We start from the raw sequence: 16,825 nt of genomic DNA on the forward strand, positions 1-16,825 counted from the left end.
TGCAAAATCAAAACTCACATAAACGCCTCCCTCTTCCACAACTTTATCTAACTACTCTCAGCAGTGCATACTAAACAGAACATACTCCCTACTCTTAAGACCATTAACATTACTAGTCCTTCACCCTATGGGCTACTGCCTAATACTTCCATATACACCCCTCATGACAATAGAATAGATACTATTACACTTTCTCAGAACTAGAGCGTGTTTTATTCTCTTTCTCAACATCTCTATTTCTCTTTCTAACTGTCTCTTCACTTTGTGTTCCTATGTGGGATACACAATTTTCCACAGTGCTGCAATTTTTCCCTCTAATCTTATGTAAACAATTATAAAATTATGTTATTATATATGAATATTGTATTACTAACATGGGCTATCACTCATTCCACTGTCTTTCCTACATCTTAGAATGTTAATTTTATAAAACCGTTTGAAAACAATAAATTAATAATTTACTGAAGGCAAAAATTGGATTATCTGCAATTTCAAATTAAAATGCTTATGCTTCGAATATTATGCATATCAAGTTCAATCAAAGTCTTATAGATCAGAGGACAATCCAATATATGGGAGGCCTCAAAAGAAGGATGAGTAAAGTCAGTAGTCTAAGTTCTGTTCTCACTTTAACTCTGTCTCTGTCTAAAGTCAGAAATCTGTAGTGCTCAGTTCAGCTTTGCACTATATTTAAAACGCATTTCAAACATTTTACACACCCACATACAGTTATCAGGAAAGCTGTCCAATCAGGTTAAAGTACGATGACACAATAACATAAGTTTAAGTTAAGTTAAGTTTAAAGCATTTATAGAGCGCAACGTACACCTGAACGGTTTCTTGGCGCTAAAATTGCAGACAGCCTGGGTGACAGAGTCAGCCGCAAGGGCATAAACTGAGACAGAGGGAAGGAAAAGAGGTTGTTAAGAGGAAAAAAAATCCTGAGTGAACAGGAAAGTTTTCAGGGATTTGCGAAAAAGGGAATACTCAGTGAGGGCTCTGAGGTGAAAGGGAAGGGAGTTCCAAAACACGGGGGCAAGAGTAGAAAATTTAGAGCCACCCTGTTTTTTTTCCCTGAAACGAGGGGCTACTAAGAGATGTTGAGCCGAGGAACGAAGGTCTCTGCCGGGGACGTAGGTTTTGATGGCTGAAGATATAAAGATAGGGGCCAGACCCGACCTGGCCTGAAAAGCCATACAACCTAGTTTAAACAATGCGCGTTCCCGGACAGGAAGCCAGTGGAGGGTCTTCAATAAGGGAGAGGTGTGGTGGAATTTGGGGAGACCGAAGGCAAGGCGAGCCGCCTGGTTCTGAACCAGTTGTAGCTTACGTAAGCTGTACTGTGGGATGCCGTTGAACAGGGCATTCCCGTAGTCCAGGCGGGAAAGGACCAGTGCGGACATGATCAGTTTGAGTGCAGGGAAAGAGAAAAAGCGAGAGATAGAACGGATAGTGCGGAGAATAAAGAAGCAGGAAGAGACCACCGAACCCACCTGGGAGTGAATGGTGAGTTTGTCATTGAGCTTGATGCCTAAAGTCTTGACAGAGGAAGCTGGGGTAGGGGGAGAGCCAAAAGAGGAGGGCCAAAATAGGGAGTTCCAGGGACTGGAGCAACCACCCGTTAGCGCAAGTTCCGTCTTATCAGGGTTGAGCTTCAGGTGGTTGAAGTTCATCCAGTCCCTGATAAAAGATAAGATGGATTGAAAATTAAAGATAGAGTCAGAAGAGGAAGACAGGTTAAAGATGAGCTGGAGGTCATCGGCATAGTTGTATACCGTGACCTCCAGCTGCTGAAGAGTGAAGATGAGAGGAGAGATGTAGAGATTAAATAATAAAGGGGACAGAGAAGAACCCTGAGGCACCCCGCACTGGACCTGACAGGGGGTAGCTGAAAACTCCCCAAGACGAACCGCCTGGGTCCGGTCCCTGAGGAAAGATGAAGGCCAGATGAGGGCCGGTCCTCCAATGCCCGCCGCCCTGACACGGGAGAGTAGGATGGAATGGTCCACCGTGTCAAAAGCGGCGGACAAGTCAAGGAGGACCAGCGCCTGGGGTTGACCACTGTCCATACCCTCTCTGAGGGTGTCAAGCACAGACACCACCACTGACTCAGTCGAGTGCCTAGGTCTGAACATACTAGGCAGAGATTCTCAAGGCTTCCTCACTCACTATCAAGCTTCTCTGCCTCATTCAAGCTTACACTCACTGTCTGTGACTAGATAATATACATGGACTACAGTTGTCTAGCCGATTGCGCTATTCATTAAAACGTTCAACTATAATTACAAAGCAAAGAAAACATTTCTTCACAGAGGAAAGAAAGGAAAAGAACATAGGGTTCACCAGCATTAGAAATTCGGCTTGTCTTGAATGCAATAGTTCATGTGTTAGAGAGCAAATATGGGAAGCAGCATTAGACATTTTAAAATGCAGGCCTACATTAGCTAATGTCAATTTGAACATGAATAAGCATATTTTCGTTCTACAAATAGCATGTGTGTGTTTATGTGATACATGTGAGGTTAATTTAAAAACATTTATTATAAAAAACTCTTTTCAACCCCTAATGATGAATGAGACATGTCATGTAGTCAGCAGTGCAGTTTGGTTTCTGTTACCACCATTACTGCTCTATCAGTGCTTAATCTTTATCGCTAAATAAATAAATTAATTTAAAAAATACGTCAGGGTCCCAGCATCTTTCATAATAGGCTACAGTGATGTCGAAGTTACAGAATACCGAAGCTGCTTAGTCTTGAATCCACCTTCTGCCTCTTACTTCTCAGCACTCTACACTTCCGGTCTTTCCCCTTCACCCCCACAAATAAAGGACTATAAATATTGTCTGTATTCTTTTAATCGCAAATTATTTAATTTTAGGTAACCGTGATACCCATTTCTATATTCTATGTACAAATTCTGAAACTGAAACAGAGTGGCTTTCGTTTGTTTTCAGTTGATCATATATTTCCATCCTGTGTGATGCTAGCCACAGAGCAGCAAAAATTCCACCCCGCTTATTTTGGATGATGTTGGTGAAATACATTATTGCTTTGGGACCTTTGGCCCATGATTTATTGAGATAAAATGAAAAGGTACCCGCAAGCAATTTAATAATTGCTTTTCTAACAAGGTCACGTGTGAATACATCTGTGACGTTTTAAACATTTTGAAGAACATTTCAAGCAACTGGATTCCTCCAAACCTCCTCCCTCTGTGTTGAGTGTTGCGTCTTTTACATGGTGAAGGGAGCCCACTTGTCAATGCTTCTGTTCATAAACTCTGCAGTATTAATCCGTAGGAAATTTAGGAAAATTATCATTTACAATTCAATTAGGGACACGCCATTTCCATGACAACAGTTTTAACATTAGAACAGTGGCGTTGGTTTAATTTTCTTAGAATCAAATGCAGCTTTTTTTTAACTGAATGTGTGACTTTATTATTTCAAAGGAAAAACAATGTATTCAAGAATATTCACAGAATCTCTATGCTTTTAACTCTGATTGAAGAATTCTTCGTTAGCACTAGACAGAGAGAGTGCGTTTTTTGTTATATTTCATCAATTCTCCTTTGTGTTTTTAGGAGCCCTTTTATTTAGAAGTAAAACAGAATTTCGGATCAGCACTGTGAAATTCCATCCCTCTAACCCGAACGTATTCTTATGTGGAGGCTTCAGTCCATCAGTTAATGCCCGGGATATCAGAAGTAATACGGTAAAAGCACTAATTAATCTTGTTTTCATTGATCAACACTGTGTTGCTCTTTCTGAGCTTGCATCTTGCCCTCAATCCTATTGAATGCTGCTGTTCCTTACTGATGATCTTCATTATACTGAGTTCAACTCTGACTAGTAGGACTCCTGACTAATTTAGTGTGAGTGCATGTCTGGGAGACAAGGAAATCCTAATTTATCTTTTCTGTATCTCATTTTGGCCACTTTTTCACCACCCCCTAACTTGGATCTGATGTATTCACATTCACATGGACTATTATAATTAGTTTGTTCAGACAGTATTTCCAGTAGGTGTAGGCCCAGATTCCATTTGTCTTTTTTGGGGGTAGGTGTGCAAGGAAGAGTAGTTATTTGGGGGGAGGTGTGTAAGGAGGAGTAGGAATCAACGTAATGGCTATTGCTAATAAGTAAGTGAGAAATGACCTCCAGCTTTATTTATTTGAGGTCCCATTAACTCTGTAATGCTAGTGATGTTCCTTGCCCTACTCTGATATTGTTCAGCGTTAGTACAGCACCTTCTACCCTTAACGTGGGGTTTCTATCTTAAACAAGTACTTCATTACACCCTGTATGTTTTCTACCATGTGTTTTTTAGACTACTTGCCTCCACTTATTTTGTGTACTACAACCATTTTAAACAGTTACCCATCTTGTATAATAATGTAAATTGGGATTGAATATTGCCACTGTCACTAAATTAAGGAATAGTTAAGCGTTTTACATGAGATGTACTATACTTCTTACACTGGTGGTTATTGACTTGTGATATACCCCGCCCATCTACTATAGGTCTTTTGGTCAATGTACATTTGACTCTCTCTATGAAGATGCAAAGTACATCTTGTCTGAATTTGTGTGCTATCACTTGCCTTGTATTTTCCATTAACATATATTTTTCTACTGCCCCTTCTCAACCCTTCCACTTAAAAAAAATATATATATCTTTATTGCCATTTTAATATATGTTCATGTACATATATGTGGGAGCCCCTGGGGTTTTAACATGCATAAGTACATTCTACATGCAGGTTAAATTACTTGTCGTATTTAATACTGCTGCTATGAATAGCTCTTCATCAGGTCTCATCATGCCTCAAGAATAACATAACCCAGAGATCTGCCCCGATTAGGGTTAATAGGGAGTAACTGAAGTTGCCAGAATACAGACATGGTTGTAATGGCTTGAATCAAAATAATAAACCATGCAACATAAACATGTAAACAACTATGGCACCCAGCTAAATCATAGGGAAGGCTCATCTACAGGTTCCGGACTATTCCGGTTAGGGAGTTATATGTTACGTAGTGATCTCGAGAATATACTAATCTCGGGAGGGGTGAGCTTCTCAACCTTTCCACTTACTGTTGTTTTGTCCCTATTTCCTTCTGTTTTAGGTACATACAAACATGCTATAACCTTTACTACCCCGGTTAATTTAAATCCAATCAATCAATCAATTATATCTTTATTAAGAAACAAAAATATCCATAAAAGTACATTTTAAAATCACAGTAGATATTAAAACTGACATTTCATAAAAATCACAAAACAATTAAGAGGTATGTCGTTAGACTATGATATTACTATAAGACAGTTCTAATAAGTATTCATTGTCAATCGTGTCTGGACAGCGATTTTAAGAAACATACCCACATAAAAAGATACTCTCATCTCATCAGTGAGTTGGAGCACCTTACTATATGATACTCTGAAATCCATGATGCAAACTTCTTAATTTGGGGAAGTAAAATGCTCTTAGTATACTTAGGGTAAAAGTCACAGAAGAATAGGAAATGTAACAGAGATTGGCTTGAACCTCCATTACACAGGCAGTGGCAAATATCCAGATTTGCCTGAAGTCCTAAGGGGAAACTAAACAGATATTTAACAGTATCTGCCCTGAAACTATACAGTAAACTTCTCTCCCAGCGCCCCATAGGTTTTATTAAATACCCTGTGAATGATTTATTAATTCCAATATTCATGTAGGTCGCCACACTCGCCTTTGAAGTCTCAGCAGCTAATCTATCGGTCTGTAGAAATTTATAAAAAACAACTGTTTGTATCTGTTTTCTACTAATGGTGTGAGGGCCGGCAGGGTTTTCAAACAACTGTTGGCAACCTGCCTTTCGTAAGCATGATTCCACTGTCGCCAACCACGGGATACTCATACCTTTTTCACAGGCTAGACAATCTGAGAAAATATCTCTAAAGAGACTTGCTTCTGTATTTTTCCATATTGTCCATAATAAAAGGGGGCCGACATAGATATAATCTTCAATAAAAGGGATGTTCATTTCATTATGACATATAACATTAGTGGAAATAGGGACAGCTAGGACTCTTCTGCAAAAATTATTTTCCTATACTTGAATTAGATTGCACTTTTTAATACCCCATACCTCAGTCCATTGAGTAGCTATTACTAGGCATTGCATCTTAAAGATCTGCAGGAATGGAAGAAGAGCTCCACCCCTCCTTGGTTGGGGTATACTGAACAATGAATGAATCGCTCTTGAAAATGTATTATTACTATATGCAATATGTGCTGTCCATGAGCCATTATCAGTGAAGACTAATCTCAAGTGAGAAAAAGTACAAGTGTATTTTAAAATAGATACACCCACTCTACGTGAAGTCAGATTATGTTTCTTCGGGCCGCATGATATTATAAATGATTTTTTAAAATCGGTGCGTAAATTCAGTGATGCCATAAAATTGTCAAAAACCTTGCATTAACAGTTGCATAGCCCTCAGGGTGCGGGTCATTAATACGCCATCATCGGCATATAGCAGTGATGGTAAGAATGGGCCTTTAATTTTAGGGACTTTAGGGATAATGGATAATAAAAAAGGATGAAGATTGTTTATAAATAGAATAAATAAGAATGGGGCTAAAACACAACCTTGTCTCACTTTCCTAGCAATTCTGATGGCCGGAGACACCTCCACCTGATTGAATGATTTATACTATTGAACGTCGTGGTCAGGTCCATAAATGCCAGATATATTGGGGAGTTTTGTGCTATAGTATATTTTCCAAACAGTAAGTTAGGATTGAGACACTGCTCTACTGTGCTGATCTTAGATCTAAAACCATATTGACAAGGATAGAAATGGATTTTTATCTGATTGTATAAGATCCTCCCCAGAATTTTTAGTGTTGTTTCAATTAAGGAAATGGGCCTATAAGAGCTGGGCTGCAAGCGGTCTTCTCCCTTTTTAAAAATGGGAACTATTGTTGATGTTGGCTATGTGCTTGGTAAAGGGGAATGTCCTAAGCTATTAAAACGTTCAGTAACATCAGGGCATAAAATCCTGAGTTATATTTAAAGAGGTCAATCAGTACCCTTTTGGGGCCCTTGCCCCCAAAAGTCTGATTTAATGCATCCTCAACTTCCCCCAGAGTTAGCTGCACTGAAGCAAAATTTGGGTTTGGGATATGATCTGTGTCAGTGGAGACGGATGCGAAAATATTGGAAAAATGCCGTTCCCAGAACTCACTTGTTATATTACAGCTTATCTTTGACTCTACTTGATTGAGCTGTTTCATGTCTTTCACTACTAACCACTACTAACCAAAAGAGTTTGCTGTTCTTGGAGTTGGCTGATAAAACTAGAGAGTACCAATGATGATCTAGTACATTATTTTTTCTGGCTGCAGTTACTTGCTTATATGACTTATGTAGGTCTGTCACTACTTGCAGGTTCCTGAGGGAGGCCTTAAGTGCCTGTCGCAGTTGGTGATTAGCGATAGAGCACACATGACTAAACCATTTTGGTTTACTACTGTGAGGTTTAATGGGGTCTCATAAGCTCTGTCTTAATGAGGGACTAGAGCTGGACAAAAGCCACGTCTGCTGGGTAAACAGTGTGTTCTTCATTAAAGCATGCCATAATCACATGGAGATTCTAACTGATCACTTTCTCAAATAAGCGTGCAGGTGCGACTGTTCTCAACGTTAATCTAGTACCATCTATGCTACTGGCTCCAATTTTCTTTCTATAGTAGGGTTAAAGGGCTAAAAAAAGACTTCCTACATTGGGTTATGGTCACTATAACCAGTAGAAGTAAATTTTCCTGATAGGAACAGTCCTTCTCGATTTGTAGATATAAAGAAGTGGTCAATTTTAGATGTATTCTCTCTCTCCCTAAAGGTAGGTAGTGCCTCTGTGGGGATACCTCCAAGATTCATAACATTATCTAGTTTGCAAGTCTCCAGAAGTAATGGTAGCTCAGATCTTCTAACATCCAGTATGTTCTGTGTATAAGAGCCAGTGTCAGTGCACATAGTTTTGTTAAACCGATTTAAATAAATGATTGCTGGGTTTAACCTAGCATTAAAATTGCTTCCAAGACAAAAACAACTGGTTGGCCACTAACCCCTACTGCACTCTGAAGAGATGAAATGTATTCAAACAGAATTGGGAATTTGGTATTGTGCACGTTAGCGAAGTCATTATTATAAAAGTTAATTAAATAGATGGTTAGACCTCTTTGGTACCTCACTGCCTGAATATTACTGCCAATCATCTCTAATGCCTTCACTCAACCTCCTGCTTTAATATTCACCCAAGTAGATAACCCACCTGTTGCACTGCCTGATCTAGAAGGGGCTGCTAATTTATAATAGCAGATAAACCAACAAAAATATTGCTTGGACCATCCAGGTTTCCTGAAACATTAGGATATCGAACTGGCTAATAAAAGCAAGCCAGTCAGGACAAAGTAATTTAGATCATACCCCCGCAAAATTCCAGCTCATAATTTTTTGTAAATAATTATCATTGCCTTGAGTTAAACTCAGAGTCTTTGGGGCTTTACAAGGAGGTGCAGAAGGTATGATGTTACATAAGGGCCCGGCCCTGTCTTTTGGATCTGACCTCTAAAGTGGAGAACCTATTGTGGTGAGTGGACAATTGTGGGGGGAAACATAATTCCTAAAGCTGTGGTTCTATAAAAATAGCCATGGGGAGGTAACAAATGTTGCTGTTTTAACATGTTACATACACTTAATGGCCTATTAAAATTGATGACAATACAATCTCCTTCAATGTCTTTGTTCCTACGACCATGTTTAAAGCTTTATCCAAGAATGTTGTGAAGTTGTTATAGAGTACATTGTAAGGCTGAAGGTGAATTTGTGGGCCATATAATCCTCTGTCACTGACCTGAATGTCTTATTAGATAATCTGCGTAGAGCTTCGGGTCAATTATCCACTGGCCCCTAAGGAGGCCATAACACCCTCATTAGTAGGCCCGGGCCCGTACCAGGTACGTCTTCTTGCTGGACCCCAGTCGAGGTCATTGGGGTTCATCAGGGTCAGGACACTTCTTAAGGTTCCGCCTCATGCATTAACCCAATCTTCCATGCTAGGTGGGAGAGTGCCTCCTTGCTCTCAGATTTCACAGTCCAGTAGGGCTGTCTCACCCTCTAACAATAAGAGCTCACAAAGGCCTAACACCTCCACCATTTTGCGCAGAGATAGTAGAATCCACTCCTGAGCTCATCCGCAGAGCCAAATAATTCTGGTGTAATAACTTGCTAGGAGATGTGTCACGGGTTTCCTCACATATCATCATAGCCAGGCGAGAGGGCTGGGTGGGTACAAGGAGGAAAACAGAAGAGGGGATTGTATTGCCCTCAACTCTGACTAGCCTAATATAGCAGGAGGACTGTTTTATCACAGTCCTAATACAGTCTCTGGGGGTATTTGAGCTTTTCTGCTTGGTTTCTTTTATCCCTGTATGAGTGTCGGTCATACAGGGGTAGCTAGATTCCCACAAAAAGGGCCATCAGATTAGGAGAGAGGGGTTCAGGATGCCCCTCTTAAGCCATATAACAAATTTGAACCATTGAGCCACTTAGACAGTAATGACTGACTGAGCCCTCGGCCTACAATTCTACCACAGTTTAGAGAAAGTAAGAAGCTAGAGACGCCCCACCCCCCAAACTTTGGTCAAGATTGTACCTATGTTAGATTCCCTGCTGAATGTACTCAGCTGGAACATCGCAGGGTTAAGTATGAAAAGAGAGGGCAAGAGGGGGCTTAACACCTTATTAGATCAGCACATAGTGGGCTTACAAGAAACCTGGGACATGGAAAATACGTTTTTCATGGATGGGTTTACCTCTTATTGTGAGCCCGCCCTACCTTCCCAGTAGCGCTTGGCCAGGGGTGGTTAGCTCAACCTAATTTCTCCTACAATTCCATGCACCGCTCAGAATCTCGACGCAGGCTCCAGTGATCTCCTGGCCATTCAGCTAGTTTTTAAGAATGCACTAAATTTACTCATTGATGAGTTTTGTGATTCCTTTGTTAGGGTAAGTCCCACTCATCACTTGCTATATCTAACATCCTTTTTAAAGTTGTTTGGGGTAGAGCAGAACTCCCTCTATTCAGTTATCATTTTAGGTGATTTTACTTTGCATTTATGTCAGAGGAGGTACCATGTTTATGATGAGTCTAATTCAGTGAACCATTTTGAGCACACGCACCATGGGAGCCTGCTTGAGGCCACTATTGCGTACTTCAATTTACAATACATTGGGGAGGCTGTGGGCGTAAAGGTATTCCATCATTCACAGGCAGAGGCGCAAACTCTAAAGTGAATTGTATTTTATGACCATCTTTCTGGTCCAGTTTGTCCTACTTTTTGTGGTCAAGTGGAACCGGTTGACAAAATCCTACTAGGTGCCTTTCACAGGATTTGCCAACAGGTAGCAAACAACCTCATGAGGCCTGTAGGTAGATCTAAATTTGGCTGGGAGAGGTGGTTTGATCACAAGAAAATGGAGGTGTACCAAAAGTTGTTAAAACCACTCAGTCAAACTCCAAAGGATGAAGGCATGAGTTCTAGGAGAAGGAAAATATACACGCAAATCCTGGCAGCCCAAAAAACCGATTAATTTACTGCAAGTAAATGTTTTAAAAATAGTGCCATTTTTGGGAGATTGTTAATCATCTTTCTTTCATGGGGCTATCAGTCCGATTGATTGCATCATATCTGCCAACATGGTAACCCACTTTCAGGGCACATACAGGAATGCCTCAGTGGAACTTAGGACTCCTGTATCGGCATCCACTAGAGAAAACTATGTCTTGGTCTTTAAAGAGGAAGTAGTTTTCCAAGGCCATTTTAACCATATTACTGATAGGGTCTGCGCTGATGTATATAAGTCAACCTTCCAAATTGGGCTAAAATATGAACACATTTTTATTGATGCTTGTAAGGCAGGCTTACCATCCTCCTGGTCAAGGTCCAATATCATACCATTAGTTAAGAAAGGGACAAGAGCACATCCATGATGCTACAGACCTTTCTCCCTTATTAACTTGGTAGTCAAGGTACTGGGGAGAGTGATCCTCTCTACACTGACTGACTGGCTAGAGCAACATAATGGTATTTCGGGCCATGAAAAAACACTATAGATCAGTCCCTTAATTTGCAGTTAATTATCGGGAAATATACTGTAGCTAAGAGACACACTGCACTTGGCCTTTATGGACTTAGCAACTGTTTTTGATTGAGTGAATAGATCCAAATTGTGGCTTCTGTCAATCAATTTGGGTGTGGATCACAACATTGTCTATTTTTTACGTGAGCTTCACGTGGACTTTTCTGCTGCTGTGAGATATAATCAGATTGGGAGCCTCTCCTCATCCATAAATGTAGAGGACTCAGACATGGCTTTATATGAGCCCCACTTTTGTTTACAGTATATATTAACAACTTGGGGCCAACCCAATTTACAGTACGTACAGATGTTCCCCGGGAGGACACCCAGCTAATTCCTGTGCTCCTCTTTGAGGATGACACAGTGCTGTTAGCTAGGATAGCACTTTGGCTCCAGCACTTGCTAAATTCTTTCATAGAGTTCATGAATTTGCTGGACATGATCCCCAACCTTTCTAAGTCTCACACATGTTTTAGATGTTTGCTATCTGTCCCTCAATTGGTAGTCTCCAGTATTGCTGATGAAGAGTTGGGGATAGGCTACATTACTGACCTGGTGGCACTCTCTCCATTGTTGTGATTGGTTAGGATCTGAGTTAACCCTGTCCTGGATCTGAACCAGAAATTTGCCAAGGTCTTTCTGTCCCTAATGAGGGCGGTTAGTATCCCCTGGCTGTGCCACATTAAGACCTTGGCTGGGAAACTGGGTTGCTCCGAATTGTTTGTGTCTCCTAATGGACTTACTAGGAGAGATTTCGACTGGGCCAAGAGACATTTTTTATCTAATATGTGTGCAGATGGAGAATGAAGGGAACTCACTAAACCCACTGTACGAGCCTATATGCTATCACAAACCTGTCCCTCAGTAGAGTCCTAATTAGTAGCGACCACAATAGCCTACCACTGTTTCCTAGTTTTAACGAGGTTTAGACTTAATCTTTTACATTGGTTACTTGCTGCACCTCAGTGGCAGCATAAGGTGGATGATTTGGGTCCCTGAACTAGTGATAACCTTTCCCCGTAGGATACAGTGCATTTCGTGATGTTTTGCGATCGTTCTTGCTTACTGCTATAATGTTTTATAGTGCCATGATTAAAAGACCAAGGCTTTCTGCAAGTGAGACCGGCCCTAACTTACCTCCAGATGGTGCCCAGTCCATTGGAGTGTTTTAATGTTGCAAGTTTTTCAGTAGCTGCAAATAGAAACAGTAAAAGACCTGATGTGTTGCTTCGGGTTAGTGGTACATATGCAAGATTTGTTCCTGGGTGAGAAGTACTCATTATTCACATGCTGGGACATTTTATTGTTTATGTATTGGTGATGATTTTTAAACTGTTTTTATGTAAACTTATTTTTAACACACTGTGTGTGCTTTTATGGTTTTAATTAACCAAATAGAGTATATTCTTCTGACTCATCGGAGCAATTCATGCAATGTTTCGAAAGTTGAAAGAGGAGGATACGTCCTAGATCATGTCATATATCATCATAAAAGACACAGGTGCTGAATATTGCATTGAGCTTTACTGTTTTAATTTTTTGGTTCTCTTTTCCAGCCACTAAGTGGTATTTTTTTTACTGTGATTATTTGGTGTCCTTAGGCACATATACGTGAGGAATTGATCCCCGCCACAATGTCAATTGGTCACATAATATATCTTTCAACACCATCTTCTATATCGATGAACATTGTGCAGAGCTGCAGGGCGAAGGTGTGCAGAGGGCTAAGATATTTTTTTTCAGTAATTGGCCTCATGGGATTGAGCTTCTTCTCGTTTCATCGTGTAGATTATTACAAACAATTAATGGAATAGCAGCCGTGCACTTCAGACAGTTTGTCTCAGCTGTTCGCTCTTAGTTGGATTTCTGTGATAGGTGAGCCTTTGTGTTTTATTGTACCACACAGTCAACTCAGTTTCATGACTGTTGGCTAATGCAGGTAGATTGCTTAGGGCTGATATTTCCCCTAATTAGCAGTGATATTCTTGACACCTCCTTCTGAATCGTAACAAATGAACTGCCATGTTCTTTGAGCTGAGTGCTGCATGGTTGCTGCTGATTTTCTCCTATTAAAGTGTCTGTAGCTGAGACTCACCTCATTAGAGTGGTCAGGCAACTAACAGGCCATTCTTATGATATTGCTGTTCAGAGTAAGAAGAAAAGTCTTTCTACATCCCCTTTGTATTTTAGAAAGTAGGGGAAGGAAAGGATGTGTACAATATCATACCCAAGCCTGTTAATCTATCACAATTCAAAGTGGAGTAGAAATTAAATAACACATAGATTGCCTGTCTGTGACAGCTACCCACAACCATGCCCATCATCATCTTGATGGACCACCATTTGCACTAAGAGGTGCTCGTGTAGCTAATGTGGTGGTGCCTACCCTCGGCCCGAAGCATGCCCCCCAGATGGGAATAATTGCTTAACGTGTGAAAAGATGAACTATTATGCAAAAGGTGCTGGTCTAGCACCATGGACCCCAACCACAAACTACCTCTCTCCTCTTAGAAAGTGTGGGCACTTTTCAGTGTCTGAATTAGAAAACTTAGCTGAAGATGAAGTGGTGAAGGAAGTTTGTGCATGTGTTCTGCATCTGTGAGGCCCATCGACGAATCAACTGAAATGTTGAGTACTGATATGTGAGCTGCAAGTAACTGCTCAGATTGACTCTGTCATTTAGCAATGTGAGATTAAAAGCCAAATCTCTGCTGTTCAAACCACTACCTGCCACAGCTTGCATCTTTGCCTATGGGAACAATGTAAACTCCCCACTCTGCAGTGCTTCATTGCTTATGTAGCCCACAAAAATCAAGTTGTACATGCCAAACTCTTTGTCACCAAATTTTAATCAGGCAGTCTAGTTCGTTGTTGCACCACTGAGAAGACTTGCCTTTTCTAGTTTGTCTGCATTCTTCAAGGTTTGCTGCCCTTTCAAGGGCATAGGATGCCTCAGATAAAATTATGTGCTTGCTTATTGTCCACACAGTGCAACCCATGGGTCCATTGGTACTGCACCATTGGTGTGTCAAAAAAGAGGAAATTATTATGAAGGTGGAAGCCCCTATCCTGTGAATCTCCCTGATCACACTGGTCCAAAAACCTGAGTAAACCAACAAGACTGCGTAGAAATTTGTCTTCCAAACACTGCCATTCTTTCACACCTCTGGTTGAATATGTGGTTGCTGATGGTCGAGAGAGCATGCTGGTACTCCAGACGGACCTTAATTCATTGTGCCATCAGCTACTTCTTGACCAAGGGTTAAGATACATCACCACATCCTTAATGCATGTAGGGCATCAAGGACAGAAGAGGTTGAACTTTGGCATCTCCAGCTCAGGTGCGGTCATCAAGAACTACATATGAGATGTAGTTTTCTTAAGGCTCAGTGGAGTAATCGCCATCATAACATTCTTAGCGATAAAGATCTACTGGAAAATGCAATTCCAATCCTGAAAGTTGCTGACTTGCAAAGGTTGCATATATACGAAAAAGAACTGTGACTTTCCTACACTTTGAGGGTATGACTTCATGATGTAGCTTCCTCATCTGGAACCTCATATGTCCAGGGATATGGAATTCCTATAGCCCGAAGCCCAGGACATATTGTTTGGGGTCAAGGGCAAAACGTTTTCATGTGTATTTTGTCCTTGGAACAAGTAGGCCCAACCCCCTGCAGCACAAACCCTTTGGCTTCTAGTTTGCAGTACCACATTATGGATCAGGGAAGGGCACTGTGCGGTTTCCCCCCCCTGTGCTAAGCCTTTTTTTTGGCTATTTGGGGTAGTTCGCGCTTAAGCCCCTGTAATTTTTTGACCACACAAGGTATCCACGCCAAATTTGCGTCTTTTCTTCCAACATCATGGGGATTCTAAAGGTACCCAGGGTTTGGGGATTCCCCTGGTGGGGACCCAAATATTATATTAAGGGTTTGTGGGAATGACAGACTTTTGTCAGAAAACCAAATTTTCTTACACAGTTTTGGCATTTTACCGGGATATAGCCTATTTTTGCTATTTTTTTTGCTTTCAACCTTCTTCCAGTTAATGGTAGAAATGGGTATGAAAGCAATAATAGATCCTGGAAAGCTATACATTTTAGAAAAACAGACAACATTCTGAATTCAGCAAGGGGTCATTTGTGTAGATCCTTCAAGGTTTCTTTATAGAAACTAACAGTTAAATATAGGAAAAATTGAAAATTAATTGAAAAAACCAGCATTTGTGTCAACGTTTTCACCTGTAACTTCTTCTAATTATGACAGCGGTTTGAAAGCAATATACCATTACATCCGTTGGCCCTGTCTGAAAACCTTACAGCTAGAAGTTCTTCGCAACACAATGCACTGCACTGTCCCCGCACAAGCTTTTGACAAACAAGTTCTTTTGGGAAACCTTTACGGTTAGAGCGGATTGTGCCACAAGCAACGGTGTCCACTTTGGCCAATTTCCTGAACAACCGCACACCAGTGTAGAAGTTATGTACATATAAATGGTGGCCTTTGTTAAAAAGTCCTCCAACAAGTTCCTACACAATTTTCTCAGTCACTCCAAAAGTGGACGGACAACCAGGGGGGTTAATCCTGGATTCCTTACCGGTGTACACACTGAAATTAGAGACATATCCAGTCCTACTATCACACAGTATATACAGCTTAATTCCATAGCATGCCCTCTTACTAGGAATGTAGTGCCTAAAAACCAAGCAGCCCTTGAACAAGACCAAAGACTCATCCACTGCTATTTCTTTCACTGGAGCATAGATCTCAGAAAATCGATCAACAAAGTGATCAATGACAGGCCGAATCTTAAAAAGACAGTCACAATCAGGGTGATCTTGTGCCAACGCTAAACCATTACCTACAAAATGTAGCATCCGAAGCTGAAGCAAATACCAATCACGAGTCATGACTGCCGGAAATATAGCCGTTGCCATCAAGGGACTAGTAGACCAATATGAAGACATTGATGGCTTCCTTAGCAAGCCCATCAAAAAAGTTATACCCAAGAACTTCATAATCTCTACCAGATCTCTACCAGATTTGTGGGAGTCCACCGGGTAGCTATAGAGTGGGGCCTAAGGCTGGCACTGTTTTCCGCAAAAACTGTTTGGCATACAAATTAGTCTACTCAACAATTTCTGCCAAAAACACATCGTCCCTAAACAACTGAAAAAAATGTATTGCCCAAAATGTTTCTGTATTCACTCTACACCCTGGAACACCAGTAAAATCTGGCAAGGCCGGCTGCATCCAGAGGTCAATACGTCCAACTGGAAGCCTTGCAGCCCCAGGCTGCAACCCAGATGCCTCTTGCTGCACTATCGGCACATCAATGTCTCTAAAACAGGCACTTCATCAGCACTTAGAGTAGCTTCATCCGCACTGAGAGTAGCTTCATCGTCCGATGATTCCATGTGGAGAGAAAAACTCACTGCCTGAATCTTCCCCTCCCTCCTCTGCCTCAGATGCAGAGTCAGTCTCTGAACCATGGTCAGAGGAAGACTCAAAAAGCATACCAACAACCTGCTGAGCAGTAATCCTTCGGCTAGCCATTATCCTTACTAAGAAAGGAGACTGCAAAAACAAGTCAACAACAACCAACACTGTGTAAAATAAGTAAGTAAAA

At 41.0% G+C, this 16,825-nt stretch overlaps 1 protein-coding gene across 1 annotated transcript in view; it reads left to right on the top strand.

The window, feature by feature from the left end:
• The window catches only part of WDR25 (WD repeat domain 25), an 816,010-nt gene that overhangs the window by 610,370 nt on the left and 188,815 nt on the right, over positions 1-16,825 (top strand). The window contains exon 4 of the mRNA XM_078660186.1: positions 3,586-3,716. Within this exon, the coding sequence (XP_078516312.1) occupies positions 3,586-3,716 (131 nt within the window). The remainder of the gene's footprint in view (positions 1-3,585; positions 3,717-16,825) is intronic.

The sequence above is a fragment of the Lissotriton helveticus genome, chromosome 9, assembly GCF_964261635.1.
Source record: "Lissotriton helveticus chromosome 9, aLisHel1.1, whole genome shotgun sequence".
Classification (NCBI taxonomy): domain Eukaryota; kingdom Metazoa; phylum Chordata; class Amphibia; order Caudata; family Salamandridae; genus Lissotriton; species Lissotriton helveticus.